At 49.2% G+C, this 17,728-nt stretch overlaps 2 protein-coding genes across 2 annotated transcripts in view; both read right to left on the minus strand.

The window, feature by feature from the left end:
• The window catches only part of LOC135813783 (uncharacterized), a 28,343-nt gene extending 11,836 nt beyond the window's left edge, over positions 1-16,507 (minus strand). The window contains exons 1-7 of the mRNA XM_065326789.1: positions 16,154-16,507; positions 14,654-15,020; positions 12,359-13,600; positions 11,855-11,958; positions 11,386-11,476; positions 10,689-10,774; positions 703-754 (exon numbers count right to left, since the gene is read on the minus strand). Of these exons, the coding sequence (XP_065182861.1) occupies positions 703-754; positions 10,689-10,774; positions 11,386-11,476; positions 11,855-11,958; positions 12,359-13,600; positions 14,654-15,020; positions 16,154-16,326 (2,115 nt within the window). The 5' untranslated portion in view covers positions 16,327-16,507. The remainder of the gene's footprint in view (positions 1-702; positions 755-10,688; positions 10,775-11,385; positions 11,477-11,854; positions 11,959-12,358; positions 13,601-14,653; positions 15,021-16,153) is intronic.
• Positions 2,039-7,189, minus strand: LOC135813781 (ral GTPase-activating protein subunit beta-like). The gene has a single exon (XM_065326786.1). The coding sequence runs from the start codon at positions 7,001-7,003 to the stop codon at positions 2,564-2,566; it is 4,440 nt and encodes a 1,479-aa protein (XP_065182858.1). The 5' UTR covers positions 7,004-7,189; the 3' UTR covers positions 2,039-2,563.
• Positions 16,508-17,728: the final 1,221 nt, after the last annotated feature.

Consider the following 17,728-nt stretch of genomic DNA (forward strand, 5'->3'; position numbering starts at 1 on the left):
TACATGTAAATGTACGCATGGCATGGTGCACCATGCATGGTAGATCTACACATCACTCATCAGTGCAGGAAGTGTAGATGTACATGGTGCATGCACGACACTTGACAGGTCTGAGGACCCCAGGCACAGGAGTCGTGCTAGAGTAGCATAGGTGTGTGCACTGCGATACACTGATCAAAATGATGTATCACAATCATGTGGATATGGTCACGTGACCCACTGAACCTGGATAAGAAGACCACCTGGCCACGGCGACCACTTTTTCTCGTCCCTTGAGGGGTCGCCTTAGACAGGTTTCACTGTAATAGTTGTCGTAGGCCCCAGTGTAGCAAAAAAAGTGTTCGCAGCAGAAAGACCATTTTGGGAGAAGGGAGAAAGAAAGAAAGAAAGAAAGAGAGAGAGAATTGACATTTTCATGCCGCTTTAGGGGCCATCGGTAATACCGATATTAAATTTTATTCGGAAACAAAAACTAGTCATTTCCCTTGAACCCCCCTCCCCCCCCCCCCCCCCCCCCTCCTGAGAAACGAACACATACAAACGGCACATAGTATCGTATTTTTTTCTTTTTTTCTGGACGGGCCCGCACATACGAACCGTGCATCGATATTTTTTGAGAAACGAACAGGCGCTCAACCCACTCCCCCAAATGACTAGTTTTCGTATCTACATAAATATCGATATTTACGAATGGCCCCTTACCTGATTGCTACAGGAGCTGGTACCTGCGGTATCACCTAGCCCACTCAGCTGCCTGTAAGACACAAACACACGCACACACACCATGTACCATGTACCATGTATACGCCCGTCGCAAGAGAAGCACGCAAATCTGCAAATGCACTGGATGTGCACCCACAGATTTTCTCTTATAGCAACGATAGCGAACAAGATCTGAATGAGACAGATCAAGACTTGCGCCAGATAACTGTCTAATCCACACAACTGGCGAAGCCATGTGAATCGACCACCAATGCACACCTGGTCTACACCACACGGAGTACATCGGCATAAAACGGCCAACACAGTTACCTATGCACACCCTACACTTGCTGGGGTAACCAGTATAGCCAGCACACTGCTTTGATAGAAGCAGACACTAGATGCACTGGTACCTTGAAGTGAAATTGGAGTTACTTTACCAACCAGCCTCGGCTACCGAGTACTGGGAACCCAGAGCCAACAGACATACCAACAACCTCAGCAATCAAAAGTCTCCAGAAAAAGCAGTTTTTTCTCTCTTTTCTGCAATATTCCGCGGGATTTTCTGAATTCTGCGGAAATTCTGCAATCCGCGGAATCGCGGAATTCACGGGGGAGAGGCTGTGTACATTCAGTGTACTAGACTAGTACCGTAGTAACGCACATATAGGCACATGTGCCTGTATTCGGATATAAGCGCATGCTCTTATAGGCAAAGCACTACCAAAATTCTCACTTTGACACAATCACGGATAAAAGTCTGCAAACAGCATACAGGAACCATGAAACTGACACAAGACCTAGTCAAACACAAAGACTCTGGCAAACGAACTCTGATCGCGCATGCGCGTTTAGGCGAAAATATTTCATTTTCGAAAATTGGATTCGTAGCAAAAATTCACTTATAAGCGCGCATGTGCTTATATGTGCGTTAGTATGGTATGATGACATGATTGCAAAACCCAGCATGGAGAGAAGGGTGTTCACTGTATCACAGCAGGGCTCTCCCCCCCCCCCCCCCCCCCACACACACACACACATCATCTCTTCACCATCCAGAATTGCAGACAGTCGTTATTCATAACAATCAATTACCATAATCATACAACAGCCTGGGTCAGATGTTTTGTTGGAAATCATGTACTACAATTGTAGTAGACATGTACTTGTCCCAAGTACATCCATCCATCCATCAGACCACCCGCCCGCCTGCCAACCCATTCATCCATACGACCGACCACCCATCCATCCATCCATCCACCCACCCACCACACTCACACATGCCCGCACACAGGTGACAGCGTTTCCGCATGCACACAAAACCACCAAAGCCACACTCAGAAGTGCGCGCACTGCAACAAGATCAGCACATTCTCATAGTGTAACACAAAGCGTGCACGCTCTCTCACACAAACATGCGGCCCATGGCCTCATGCTGGAGCACACCTAACACAATCCCATCGCGTTGGATTACGTAGTCAACAACTAGCCGAACAATCGCCGGTCAACATAAAGAGAGACATGAGGGAATCGCTCCCATTAGCTATTTGGTGAATAAATTGAAAATAATTGAAAGGAAAAGACATAATAAAGGACAACAAACCGCCAGGGAATGACTCAACTATACTTTGCCTACATCAAATTTGAAGAAAGACAAAAGAACGATTTTTACGGACAGAAAAAGTATGATATGTATAAAGACGTCGGACATAAAGTGAGCTATACAGAGACAAAAAAAAGATATATTTTTCATATGACTGTGATCAAGTGTATGGGGTAAATCAGCATGTTATGGTCCTCATCACCAAGCCACCCAGGCAGGTATACTACTACCAGCGGAGACTAGCAGGGGATTAGCAGGTCAAACACGGAATAGAGCACTATAGAAATCCGGCACTGTCTGCTTGACAGCGTGGCTCTTGCACAGGTCCTCGACGCGACGCTTGCGCAGCGCATGCGGCGGAGAGTAACTGTCGGAGACAATACGACGTCGCTTGGCCATGTTCATGACCGTCTGACGGACTAGTGGGCCGAGAGAACGCCGGCTGACAACCATGTCGCTCAGTAGCGGACCAGCCATAACCCAGCGAGACGACGGCGGTGACACACGTTTGATGCGATATAAGCCGGTGTTGAGTGGATGGACAAACAGTGCTTGCACTGGCAGATTACCTCCAGCCATCGAGGAGCCATGCAGGGGTGTGACCAGCTCACCAATCTTGCCAAGCGGGAAAGACGCCCAGTCTTCAAAGCGCTCTAGCCAGACAATGATGATAGAGGTGTCCAGCTGCCAAGCGAGGGGCGTAACTGCCGAGCGAGCAGCGGCCGCATTGGTTGCCGCAGTAGGAAACGGTGTCAGGGATGAAGAAGAAGCACAGCTTGCCACACCGGCACCAGGAGGTAGATCTAGATCTCGAGCGCATTGCCCCAGGATATCCATCTTTACAGAAGACGGTATCTCATCTCCAGTCCCAGTTGCACCTGTAGCAGATGCAGCAGCAGAAGAAGACGTCGCAGCAGCACCAGCGCCATCACTATTACTTGCGTTGGAGTGTTCCTGCAGCTTGGCAATGACTTGGCGTGCTCGTTTCTGCAGCGACGGCACAACGAAAAGCACCTCAGAGTTGTTGTCAGCGAAGTAGGGCATTGGTGATTGACCGGCGTCGTTGGGCGAGTGCAGACAAGACACAGCACCCTTGAAACCGGGATGAGTGCCCAGATCAACAGGCCAGCCAAGAGCATTCAGAAACTCGGCAAACTCAGGCTTCTGCGGGCCGAGCAGGTTGCGGTTGGAGAGCAAATCGCCGAGTGATGACTGACCTGGTCGCACGTAGAATACGTACACGGTATCTGTGTGACGAGTAGGTACGCCGTCCAAGTTCTGCAGCTGCGGCTGAAACGATGCCTTCTCACTGTCCACCAACGTGAACGAGTCAGGGCGATCGACAGACTTGCTGAAAGACGACATCAGACTCTCTGGAGTGACCAGACCCAAATGCGACATCAGCAGTCGACTTGTCTGGAACACGTCACGAATACGCGGCGGCTTCATATCAACTGGCTTGACGTTGAACTTGCTGCCTGGAAGATTGGCAACAAATTCCCGCTCCAAAGCAGACTGCTGCTTGACAAGATCTTGCACGCGGTCGTGAACCTTCGCTGTCGACGGGTCCAGAATATCAGAGAGCGATGGAATGCTGGAGTCTGCTTCTGTGACTGGCATGGTCTTGACAACATCGGGCCACGGTGGACGAGGTGGTAAGACCACCGGTGGGGGGTCAGAGTGTGGCTCTGGACGACGTACTGGCGCTAACTGCTCGACAAGTTGCGGCTGAGCATGGCGAGGCACCTGTCGAAGCTGCATAGTCCATGTGTGCCGGCCACTTGGACCGCGCAAGATGACGGTGACCGCTGGTAGACCTGTGTCTGAAGTCACAGAACAAGGCAGTAAGCCAACCAGGGTGGTCGAGTCCACAGCATAGTAGCTAAATGCCAGGTCAGACACGTTACGATAGCGCGATGCAAGCTTGATGAGCGCGGCTTCATCCAACATGGACGACACGGCACCAGGGCCCATAGGTGGCGGGAAAGCACCGAGGTGCTCCAGAATGGCGTACAGCACCATTTCGGCTGCTTCCAATACACGCCTAGAGACTGGTCTGAACTCCTTTTCTCCGCGCAGGGACTTGACTGGCTCCTCATCATCGCGTGGCTTACTGACTGACTTGCTGCCAGTTAGACCTAGCTCACACACATCCAGAACAGCACGTAGGGGCTCCTCTTCAAACAGCAAGCGATGATTGCAGGTTGTCCATGCTAGTAAGCAGTGGTACGCCGCTACGATCATGCTGTGCAGATCACGAGAGTGTGCGCGTGGTGGCTGGCAGACTAGCGTGTTGATAAAGTCGCAGAGCCAGCGTACAGTGTAGCGCCACTCCACACCGCTGACACCGGGTAGGTTGAGACTAGCAAGGCCACTCATCAGGTCCAGTACGGACATAGTCACGTGAACACTGTTGCTGGGATCCACGCGCAAGAAGCGCTGCGTGATATCGCGACAGGCACGCACGCACAGCGCAGCCGCATCCATGACTCCAGAGGAACTGTTGCGCAAAGAGCCAAGGTGAGCGCCGGGTTCAGCACCTAGCAGATTACCATCAGCCGTGGGTGATTGGGCGGCGGCCGGTGTGGAACTGGTACCAGGTCTTGCTGTTGGGTCAGAGGCAGCCTCCAAGTTGCGGGCCTTCTCCACGGCAGCTACATCCTGCACCATGACCATGACTGCTCCCAGCAACAGCTGTATGACAGCGGGCGACTTCTCACACCGCAGCGCACTGAACACAAGGTTGACGATTGCACCTCGGAAGCTGGCAAAACGCGTACTGCCAGGGTCGTGCTCAACTGGTGAGATCAGATAGTCACTCTTTGAGCCAGGCACCTTGCCTGAATCGGGCCGAGATTTACTAGACAGAGATAGGTCGCACACGGTTAGGTCGTTGAAGTGCATTGGTACACACAGCAGTGACATCAGGATGCGAGTGGAGCAGAAGCGCAGGTCCTGCACATTGACATTGCTGCTGAATGGCAGCATTGCCATTGGCAGGACGAACTCTAGAGCTGCCAGATACCCAGGAACAAGGCAGAACGCACCGGCCAGATCGTTGCAGAAGATCTCTGTGCTGTTTATCAGCAAATTGGACAGCACGTCACCACGGTGATAACTGGGCAAATAGACCAAGCCCTGCTGGAGCACGTAGTAGAAGCGCGCTAAGTACACAGGCACAAACTTCTCGTCGCAGCAACTGGCACAGAATATTCTACACAGGCATGCCAGTGCTTCTGCTCGCCCTGCCTCAAACGCTGCCAGAGGTACACCGACGCCATAGCCATCCTCAATCCGACCAGCAGCATTCGCAGCAGATCCGCCCGCCATGATCCGATTGATATTACGCAGATCTTCCGGGCTGGGTAATGCAGCTTGAAACAGCCATTCGCCAAAGATATGCAGTAGTGTACTACGCTTGGGCAGTGCTGGACGAGAAGGACTGTTGGCATTGCGCGACGAGGCTGCCGCCGAAAATAACGACGCTGGCAGGAAAGAAATGGGAGCGGAACCGGCAACATCATGGACTCTCGGTTCTGCTGTGACCGCTGCTGTAGGAGACATGGCTACAGAGTTATGCGACTCATCGTCGTCACCGGCACGTGACAGCTGGCCCGGCTGCACGGATAACTCCAGGAAAAGATCCACAAGGCTTGCCACTCCTCTCTGGGCTAGAAGAAAGATGGTTGGCAGGCGTTGCAAACACGTATGCTGTTGTTCCAGGTCACCAGAGTCGGCCGCAGCTTGGTGAAAGGCAGGTGTCTTGCCGATGATTTGTGGCCGAGACAACTCCACCGGGTTACCAAGAATGAGCAAGAAGCGATACCAACATTGAACCAGCGCATCTGCAGCAATGCTCAGATTCAGTGTCTCCGCCGTCCCATCCTCATATGAGGCTTTGATGGATAACTCATCACCATGGGAGCCGCCGTACAGATGGCGAACAACACTACGTGTGAGAGCCTCGCACACCCGCGTCCACTCATCCACAACAGGCCGCTGATGGCGCCAGCCAATGACTGCTTCCTGCATCGTCTTCCACAAAGCGGGTGCAGGGAAGTTCCCATCACAGGCTTTGATCCACACGTTGTAGAGTGCCTGCACCAGGCTCTCACCTATTCTCTCAGCCAACGTTCCATACATTCCACATGGTGGCGATAGCAGCCGATCACAAACTCTCACAAGAGAATTCAGCAGCGTGTTCCATGTTGTTTGGCTGAGTTTGGCATGGAAAGCCAGACGTTGGATGATGCCCAAAACGTACATACAAAGTCGTATATGTACGGCAACTTTACTTCCATCGGAACCATTTCTTAGGTTGAAAACTCCTTCGAACTGTTCCAAGATGCGTCTTGCATAAAATTCAGGCCTGTGTCTAATACAAGTCGGAGCAGTTGAGGGCAAATTGACCAGAACGTTCAGCCAGTCTTGGTATAATTGACAACATTTTCGAATGTTTTCGTCGTACTCCAGTGGAAGACGCAGCCCGTAGGCTAAAACATTCATAATCCAGTCGACATCGTCTTCAGTGCTAATGACAGGTGGGTGAGTTGCATCCACCCGAAGAGGTAAAATAGAGTCCACAACAGCAATGGTTATCGAGAGACCAGTCTCTGGTGGAAACTTGTCCAGTACTGAAATGGGCCCTCCTGGGGCATCGCCAAACGGAGGGCGAAACGCCACCCAGCCAGAGAACATCCTTCCTTCATTTGTGGAAAAGACGAAGGCTCACGGCCGAGGCAACACGGCGCTTCTCTCCTGTTCTTCAGCTCGGAGTGCTCATCGATACATCCTATAGCCAGGGTATGAGAAGAATCACACCCCAACAAACAAAATGCGAAGCAAGATTGCAGAGGAAGATTCAACAAACGTGATGACGTCCTCGAGTTGCAAGACTTGCATAAAAAAATATCGATGCACCAGCGCAGCAGCTAGGTTACGTCGACGTCGTAGATCTACGCTGCGCCGCTTTGGCTGCCGCGCGCTAGCACTTTCAATCTGCGATAAGCACGCGCTATCAGTATCACAACCCGGCTGTAGTGTAGAGCGCCCCTGCCCTAGCGCCCAGTTGCCAGGACTGCAGGCCGGAGACGCAGGTCATCCCAGGGAAGACAGTTGAGCGTCGCATGTGGTCGAGAGACAATAAGTCGGTAACTAGTTACTTTACGCCTTGTGTGGCACATTGAGCTCGGCAGACAGCCCACCCTGCTTGCTCATTGCAGCCTGCACGTCATCGATAGAACCACGGCAGCATCTGGTGTTGTGGACAAATTAAGTAACAGTTAGTTATCCCACACACTTGCGGCGCTCTACTGTCAGTAGTCACTGTCAGTAGTCAGAAGCTGCTGTCAGTGCATGTCGTGCATTGACCAGGGAGTAGTAAATACAATTATTTGTAGGGCTCAAACAGTTAGTCCGATTAACCGGTTGCAGACCGGTTACGAAGAATTAACGGTTAACCGATAAAGATATCGGCAAGAGTAGATAAACAAGAGTGTGCAACTCCGGATCTCTCCTGCACAATCTGCAGATGCCCCCGCCCACGGCGGAATTTTTTGTTGACGTCACCTTTTTTCAGAGAAACGCGCAGTTTGCCGCAGAGCAGTGTGAGAGCACGTGCTGGACACCGACCTTGTAGTGTAAAGCCCAGCCAAGAGCACGAGGGAAAACTTTCCGAAAGACTCGCAGCGCGTGCGTCGTCGAAAAGATTACGTCAACAAAAAATTCCGCCGTGGGCCAACCCATCCGCGAGTTGCACACTCTTGTTTATCTACTCTTGATATCGGTTACGCAGTAACTTTTCAGTCAATTTTTCAAGTATCAGGTCGTTGCAAAGTATGCACTTTCGCAGGCTGTCGCACGCGTACGCAATTTCTGGGCTGTCAACTCGGTCATATCTGGTCTCTTGGTGTGAGAGTATGTATGAATGAGCATGCAAGAGAATGTACATGTGTGCGTTGCACTGAATAGGGTACAGTTTTTGAATAAGTATTCAAATATACGGTTAAAAAAGAGTCCGCAGGATTGCCGTGGCTTATAGGTTATAACCGTTAAACCGACCGTTAGCTTAGCAGTTAACCGTTAGGGGTAAAACCGTGACCGTTTGAGCCCTAATTATTTGCCAAAAAATCCGGCCAGTGCTGCACATGGTAGTCGCACATATGTACATGGTAGTTGACTACCATGTGCGACTACCATGTGCAGCACTGGCCGGATTTTTTGCCGAATACACTGGTATATATACTGCCCCCCCCCCCCCCCCCCGGAATATGGACTGATCCACCTAAATCGCGAATGACGGGACCTTAATTCACCAGTAGCACGAGGTCGGGAGCGTACAGGATAGTGCAATAGCTACAATGGGATGATTCATTACCAAACCTCGACTCGGCGCACCTTAGGCTAAGGCAAAGGAAGCAAAGACACCACTGGTGCCAGTGCTACTGTGTTATGTGGGATATGCAACGTAGGACGGCCGGCGACCATGGACCATCGCCGCGAGATACATGCACAGGTAGGAACCCCGTGCTACTGGTGCGGTCGGGTCCCATCATTCGCGATTTAGGTGGATGGGTTCATATTTTGGGGGACAATGCACCAGTTCTAACAGGACCGCCGGAAGCAGTTTTCAATTGGTCCGGTCGTACCATAGTCTTTCAAACAGTTTGTGTATAATATGGCGGTGACAAATGCCCCCCTCAGCAGTAAACATGCGTTGGCAGTTGCAAAGTTGGTCCGGTGATAACCTGACCAACCGGACCGGTTCTGGCGGGCCTGTCTAATGTCTTACTTTGACGACGGAGTGGCACATCCTGACACACCCTGACACACCGGGCCGTGGCTACACCATGCTTACATATGTCATTGAGAACACTAATACAAACTGCTGTGCCTTGCAAGATCCTGACACACGACAATGACATGCTGCTTGTCACAGGTCGCTGAGGTACGCTAGGTATGCAGAGCTCACGTACACATCTAGACTTCTGAACACACTCGCGCGGCGGAGCGATTTGTGGAGGCTACGTCACAGTGGTGTGGAACTTAGCAGATGGAACATATTACCGGTACCACAAGCCCACTGCCACAAGCCCACTGATACATCAATGTATGTCCACACACATCGGAGGAAGACTATAACTTTAAGTTTCACGCATTCGAACTATCATCAGACCAATGTATGTGTACAGCCTCTCTAACCACCCATCAACCATCATCAAGCAAATACCAAAAGCTAGCAGCAGGCAGCTAAGGCCATGTAAAATATATAGATTTCTTATCGTCAGATTTTCCTGAGAAATCGGGGCATACGGTTTTATTATATTTTATTTTCATGCATGGTGTGCCTAGTGTAGGTGTGCGCAACCCCTAGACATGCCTTTTCTTCACTATTCTTTTTTGGAAGCCATTTTGCGCAGAGTGAGATAAGTCCATGTGATGCAGATGAATCATCAGCCGTGAATAACATCTTGCAAGAGATTTTTGAGGATGCACATACGGAAAAGTGAAACAACCAACTTAGGACAACAAAGAAAATCAGGCAGCTGATAATCTCTTTCACTTTTCAAGCCCATACCACCTACACGCATGGTTCAATCTGTGGACTTGGCCTTCCAAGATCTACAGCCACGCTGAGTAAAGGCCGCATATACTTAATAGGCATAGATCGCAGTACATACAGTGCATTTACCGGAATTAAAAATAATAATAATCTGGCCGGGAGGGAGAAAATTCGGGGCGGGCGCTGACAGTAAAGAATCATTTTCTAACTTGGCCCAATACATGTAGTAGACATTTCATCTTTGTGTAACATCGACTGCTTTTGGTGCACATACACACATGCGCGCACATGTGTGTGTGTGTGTGTGTGTGTGTGTGTGTGTGTGTGCGTGCGCGCGCGCGCGCGCGTGCCGGTATGTGGAAGGAATGGAGACTCTGAGCTGTCTCGCAAACATTCAAAATACTTCAGGGAACAAATTCAATGCCAACCAGTGCATCCAGGAAAATAGTCACAGCTAATATGCACAGGTATTGGCTGTACGAGTAGCATGGATTAGCTTGGAGATGCTTAGCAGGCCGTTTGCTGGTGGTGAGACACTGGGACTGGCAAAGTGAGACTTTCAGACTGGGCTTAGCCGACTGAGATTGTAGATCTTACAGGCACATTTAGATACTCCCTTAATTTGACATACAGAACATGTGACTTTAGGAAATACACATAGAATACAATAGAGTGGCTGCTTTGAACTACTACAAGTGTCACACCTCGGCATAGTACGGTGCCACACAACCCCCCCCCCCCCCACACACACACTGGCCTACTGATAAAAAAAAGTGTGCGTAGCCTGTTCACGCCTTACATACAAAAACAAATATGCCTTACGTTGAAATGAGCATCTCTGGAATCATCTCTGCAAAGGTTTTCTGCGGCTCGCCATTGACCACATGAGATCCTTCGATTGGTATCACCTAAGTAGTATAACAAGTATCGACATGTAATTGCAGTGCAGTAGTATCACACAAGTATCAACAGTTCCATACAATAGCAGTGCAGCTGCTCTATGAAATCAGACTGCATAAGTCAACTAGTGCCCAGCCACCCCCCCCCCCCCCTCAAAAATCCGCATACACACACATTCACGCGTGCACCCACACATACACACACGTGCACGCATGCACACATATACACACATACACATACACACACATACCGTATTATCTCTAATATAAGCACAGTCTCCAATAATAGCACGTCTCCAATAATAGAACACCTTGGGGTGGCATTCAAAAAATAAAGTGCTCAGTCTTCATTATAAGCACACTATGTAAATTCATTATCTGTACCGGCGAAAAAATCCTGAAATGTGTGTGTCTGACATGAATTTGGCATGGCAACATGCCTTTGAAATGAGGTTGAAATAATAATGGAACAGTCTCCAATAAAGGAACGTCTCCATTAATAGCACGGGGCGGAGGTACATTGAAAAAATAAAGGACCGTGCTTATAATAGAGATAATACGGTACACACACATACACACACCAACACACGAACATACACACAGACCCGAAGCAAGCATACCTTGAGTGCGACTTGTTCAGAATGACCATTAGTAGCAACAAACACTTCGCCATAGACACCCTCACCAACCTTGCGACACTGACGTAGCATGCTGAAATCACAGCAGTACGCAGAATACCAATGCACAGATACATCAGTATAAATGTTCTCGCCGTAGCTGGTTCTAGCCACCCCTGCCTCGTGTATTTGGCAGATTATTCTCGTTTTGAGGCAAAGGCACATTGTATGGTGAATATGAGCTGTATGAAAGAACTGGCATCATGACTTGCAGTACATGTCTTGTCATTTTCTCCAGGGTCTATTAAAGCCTTATGCAATGCAAGTCGTGTGCATGTCAGTCAGCATCTACGGTGTCCATGTTTCTACTTCAAACAACTTCGCACAAGCTACTACAAGAGTCTTTGCAAAGCATCGACCTAATCCTAAACCCCAGCAGAGGTTACTACGGACATGACGCTGAATTACTGACCTTTTCGTGAAGATGTCACTAAATGGTATAGGTTTGATTTGACCACAGATTGCCAGTAGCTGGTCTCTGGGGGATGCTTGCACCGCCGGTGTGAGAGGAAATACCTGGAAATGTCAATTTGACGCGTGCATACACACATACGCGCATACACACATACACGCGTGCGCATACACACACACACACACACACACACACACACACCTGATGCCACTCAAACATTGTGACCATCTACAGCCAGGCATGTGTTGGCTACTGTAAAACTGCATACCGTTGATATAAACGAGCTATCACGACATGTACAATGTCATGTAGTTTCTAGACTAAAAATGGGTCATACTTAGTGACTCATACTAGACATTCAGTTAGACAAGGAACACAAGTGGCATCGAAATCAGTCATGCGATATGCTGCTGGTGTAGACCATACAGTATTGTACGTCATGTATCAATGTACTTCTCTGAGTGTCTGGCAGTATGACAATCACCAACAGTCCTCCTCGCTTACCCAGTCTGCTATTGTCATGTCACCAATCAGATTTGCATCCATATGCCGCGCCAGCACTCTGGGATCGAGCGGAACGGGCGTTTTCCTGCTGTGATCCTTGCCTGCAGCTCTAGCCTTGCTGCCTGGGTCAGTGGACAAGGCAGGGCTCACTCCATTCATGGAGGTGCTAACACCGCTCTTCTCTTGACAAACAATAGGAAACACCTCGCTAGCAGAACGTTGATGAGTCGCAGCATCCGATATAGACATATCACCCAGCTGATGTTCCACTTCTTCAACTGTGGAATCATCAATGACAATAGTTGTAGGCATGGGGCTTGCAGATGGTTGAGCATTGATGAAGTAGCGACTACACCGCAGGGCTAGTGACGTACGGTGAGCTTTGTCCTGGCGAGTGGTGTTTCGGGTAGGGCGGCGACGACGGCAGGGTTCTGGCGTGCTTACGTCGCAGACGTCACTGGCCTTGTCTTCAGATTGCACGCTGGTATTCTCAGTACTCTCACCACTGCTCACAGTATTGACCCCGCCGCCGCTGCTGCTACTGCTGCTGCCGCTGCTGCTGGTGGTATGTAACTGACATGCAGCTGCTACTGGTTGCTGAGTACCACCATGATTGCACACGCCCGTGTCCATCAAAGAAGAATCGTCCTCACTGCTGCCAACTGCCGCATCGCTGTGGTGGCTACTGCTTGCAGGACCATTCGATGTGTCATCAGACGGTAGAGTACTGCTTGCAGGACCATGCGATGTGTCGTTAGACGGTAGAGTACTGCTTGCATGCTCGCTGTGACTGTCATGCCCGCCAGCCGGCGTCAGACCAAACACTGGAATAGGTGCTGAGCTTCGAACACCGGCTGCTGAGCTGACCTCACACACTGGTGTGGACATTGCTGGCCGAAAATGGGCCGTAGCGTTCCGACTGCACCCTGTAGTTGGATTGGCAACCGGAACACGTGATAACGTGCGACCGCTAGCCGCAGCGTTGCCACAAAACGGTGTGGATGTTGCTTGAAAATCATCCGGACAAATGCTGAAATCAGGCGAATCTGGTACAAAACTAGGCATAGGTTGTGATCTCCCATCGCCCAGCACCCTCTTGCCTCGGCCGCCCGTAGTAAACTGAGCTTCTGGTGTTTCCGGAATTATTGTCTCAGACGGTCGATGCGTCAATCTGAAATCACTTTTAGCCCGAGTTGCCGTTGAACTTCCACTTGCCAGAGCGGAGGCAGTCTTCTTTGGAGCCTGCAAGGAGAGAGAGACACAAAGAAAAGGGGTTGTTGGTTGATCATTTCTTCGCTATCGACAATGTACTGCACGGTCCTGCAATATGCAGTATGCAATAACTACAATCCAATGCAGTGCACAAGATGATGACCATGCAACTACTCACCCACCGCATGCTGCATGAAAACAACGCCCGCCCGCACACAGTCATACAGTCACAATAGCACGCATGTGCACGTGTACATACAGTTGAACATCGATTATCTGCACATCGACTATCCGACCATTCGATTATCCGTAACAGTTTTTTTGGGCGCACGTGCCGTAGAGTACGCACTATGCATGTAGTGAGCCATTCAAAAAATACGAAAATTTTGAAAAGTAAAAAGTAAAAAGGTCGTGCGGCTAGTAATAACCACTGAAAGTGTGTGAGTGACAGTTTTTTCTTATCCAGAACATTTGCCTTATCTGAACACCGCCTGACAGTTGTCTGCCCAGAGGTGGTCGGATAATCGATGTTCAACTGTACTACGTCTAGCAAATCTCGGGGACAAAATTCGTTCTCAACACAACGTTCAGCTAGCCAGACACGATATAGCATAGTCGGTGTATGAGAAGTGGAACACATCACTAAGCTTTGACTGGCCAACCGTGGCCCTACCAACTGATAGTTCCCTACACAACACGGTGAACAAAATCACAGTCACCACTTCTGCTGCATAGCTCGCTGGGCATCCCATTGCTTTGTAACTTGCTAATCCCTACCCCTTTTGTGTACGTGCTTTTCTTTTCTTTTTTCTCTTCTTCCGTGGTTGGTCTCATCCTCTCCTCAATTCAATTGGCTGTCTTGACATGCTACGAGGTGCAGAAATAAATAAATAAATAAAATAACATACACCTCAATGCAATGCCCTGAGATTGAGTATGATGACCTCACAGCACATCAATACACCAGCCTTGTACAACATCAATACACCAGCCTTGTACAACATACATGCACCAGCCTTGTACAACATACACGCACCAGCCTTGCACAACACGCATGCTTATGCAGAGAAGAGGCACACTTACTTTCTCCTCGAAGAAGTCAGAATACTCCAAATCAGTCTTCTGACTCTTCTGTGCCTGCTTTGTTTTAGATTTTACTGCAAGCGCTTTGTTCTCTTTCTCAGCAGCTGTGCCAAACATCCAGGTATCTTTCACTTTCTGAGTCTGCGATGTTGACCGTGACGTCTGTGCCGTTCTTGAACTCCTTCCACGCATGGCTGCAGTAGATGCAGTGCTCGCTGGCTGTTTCTTCTTGCTGTAGGTGCCACCGACCTTCTGGCGACCATAGCCCACGGCAGTACCAGCCTTGCCACTGGCTGCGCAGCCTCTCTTTGTACTGGTGGTAGAGAGGGTACGTGAGGTGAATTGAGAGCTCCCAGCACAACTTGAACTGCACAAGCAAAGAAAGGGAAGATGTGCTGTATTATATAATTATATGATTTATTGTATGGGAGTTTTCTTGACCATACAAGTGGCTTGAACATGTTGGAACGTTATTGTTTCCCCTGTGCATGAAATCGGTTTCTTACAGGTATAGAAAAGGGAAAACAAAGCGCTGTTGTTGTCTCGGAGTTTCACGAGTTGGTGATCATTAGACATTAGGCAGTCAATTGGTTTCTTATGTACATGGATTGCGTTCTCCTCCTTCAATGTGGCAAACTGTGTTATGCTGTGCCCCGTACAAGAGGCTTTGTTCAGATCATATAAACAATGACTTCGCGGTCAAGAAGTGCAGTAAGACAATAATTCTTATCTGATGAGTCGGCCCTCGTGTCACATGCTTATGCACCCTTTCCGGCACAAGCAATGATTATGTATTCCAATCAGTACTGGTGAATGTGTAACCCCACTGCACTGTGAAGGAAACGTGTATCATCGTGTATGGATCCATACAAAACCTGGATCCAATTGGGTCCAAAAAATCAGCGTTGTCATGACTCCATGGCGTGGGCGTGACATAGTACTTGCAAACCCTATGCTATGTGGAATGAACCATCACACGTGATTCTAAGGTGTATGTACATATATGTGCATGCTTATTCCAGAGCACAATGCCCTGCAGAGCAAGTAACTGCAGCTTGACATCCTGACCCAAAAGAGTTTGAAGTTGACCTTGTTCTTGCGATGCAACGCTCACTGAACACTTCTGCGTGTGAAGGTATCAATGTGTCACGTGTGTCTGTTTGTAGCCATGTGTGCCGACTTGTGCAGAACAGTACTGTGGAATGGCCACGGTCCGGAGACTTCGGACAACATGACTATTGTTTGTTGTGTATACTGTATCAGTATAAAGCATTGCATTATCAAAATTATTATTATACTGTACTTCTGTCGGAAGAGCAGTTACAGCTCTGCATATGGGTGTGCACTCGGGGGTTACTCTTTTCTATCCTTATCCAAGCTATTGTGCTGCAGTGCAAATGTTCACAAGTGATATATCTAGCTCTATCCGTTGATGCTACCCAGATGACATGATTGTATGGACTCACTTCACAGTTTACACTGTCAAGAATTAACACTCACCCAGAGGGGACTGACGAGGACGAGGACTCAGATGACGGGGATGACACATCGTATACTGATGCTTTCACAGACTCCTCTTCCCAAGGGTCCTTAGCCCTATGATCATCAGCTGCCTGTTTCCCATAGTCACACGCTTTTTTCTTGGTTTTCTGAGCTCGCTTCGTTTGCAACATTTCCTTAGCCTTTTCAATTTACCGGCTACCCATGCACAACAACATACAGCATACTAGTAATGACAAGAAAGGAGAAGCTATAGACCAAAAGCGCGGCTGGTGAATCGTAAATCAATGATGTGCCCTACGTGCTTCGGGTACACTTCTTGTACTTTTTCAAGTTTTTTGACTTTCTTGAGTTGAGAAAGGACAAGCCAGCTTTCAAATCTCCCACCGCGACACCGGCGTACTCGCATCGCCATGGAGATGTCACTAAAAAGCTCAGTCGAATAAAAAAAATAAAATAAAATAAAGCTCGATCGATCGATCGCGATCGACGTCACGTGTAACGACGTGACGTGACGTCGTTACCAGGTAACTGGTACATGGTACATGGTTACGTCGATCGAGTCCTCATCATCCATACGCGCGCCGCGCACGCAATGCCACGCATACGATCGCGCAGTAGATCTACGGTGTATGTACGGAAGGACGATACATACGTGCCACTTCACGTGATAAAAAACTTCACGTGATCGTGACGAAAGTAATGTGTACGGGATGCTGAAATGACCAATGAGAGACGTTCGTACGCGTCTCATCGTAGCGTCCTCACGTGGAACCATGGTGAAAAGAAAATTTCTGGCTGTTCGTCTTCGCCATTTCTTCTAGTTTCGTGTTCCTTAGGTTGCCTTGCTCTCTGCAGAAGTCGAAGGAAGGGGTTTGGCACTGCTGTTGCACTCTATCTAGCAACAAACAAGGATAACACTTCTCTTGGATTATCCTGTTAGCCGAACCCCACTGGTTTGCTTTTTTATCAACTCTCGTCGGACTTGTACCAGAAGAAAGTTGGGAGCAAACCCTCCTCCGTTCGTTCTGCAGCAAGTGAGGGCAACAACCCGTGCCCCGATTCCTTGTTCCTACCACCTCGCCTATCGTGTGAACGCCATACTAGGTATCCTTAGCGCAATGCAACGGTGTAGATTTTTGAAGCTGTCCGCTACATTATTACAACAACCCCGGCTGCAGGGATGTCAAGCCCCGCTGGTGCAGAGACGATTCCACTCGACGTCAACTGCAGCCTTCACTAGGACTGATTATCTGAAAGTGTTGGGATTAGCAGAGGGTGCATCTGCAGCAGACATCAAGCAAGCATACTATAACTTGTCCTTGCAACTCCATCCGGATACAAATCCTGGAGATGAGGATGCGCATACTCGCTTTATGGCTGTGTTGGAGGCGTACGAACGGCTCAATGACGTGGCCCGCAATCCACAAGATGTGATCTCACGCATGGAGAAGGAGCGGGAAACAACTTGGAAGCCGAATACAGCAAACATGGACGACATAATGCGGAAAGCAAGAGACCATTTGGAGGAACATTATCACAAACTAGCAGACGACCCATCCACACAACCCCCGC

This window comes from Sycon ciliatum, chromosome 4, assembly GCF_964019385.1.
Source record: "Sycon ciliatum chromosome 4, ocSycCili1.1, whole genome shotgun sequence".
In the NCBI taxonomy this organism is placed as follows: Eukaryota; Metazoa; Porifera; class Calcarea; order Leucosolenida; family Sycettidae; genus Sycon; species Sycon ciliatum.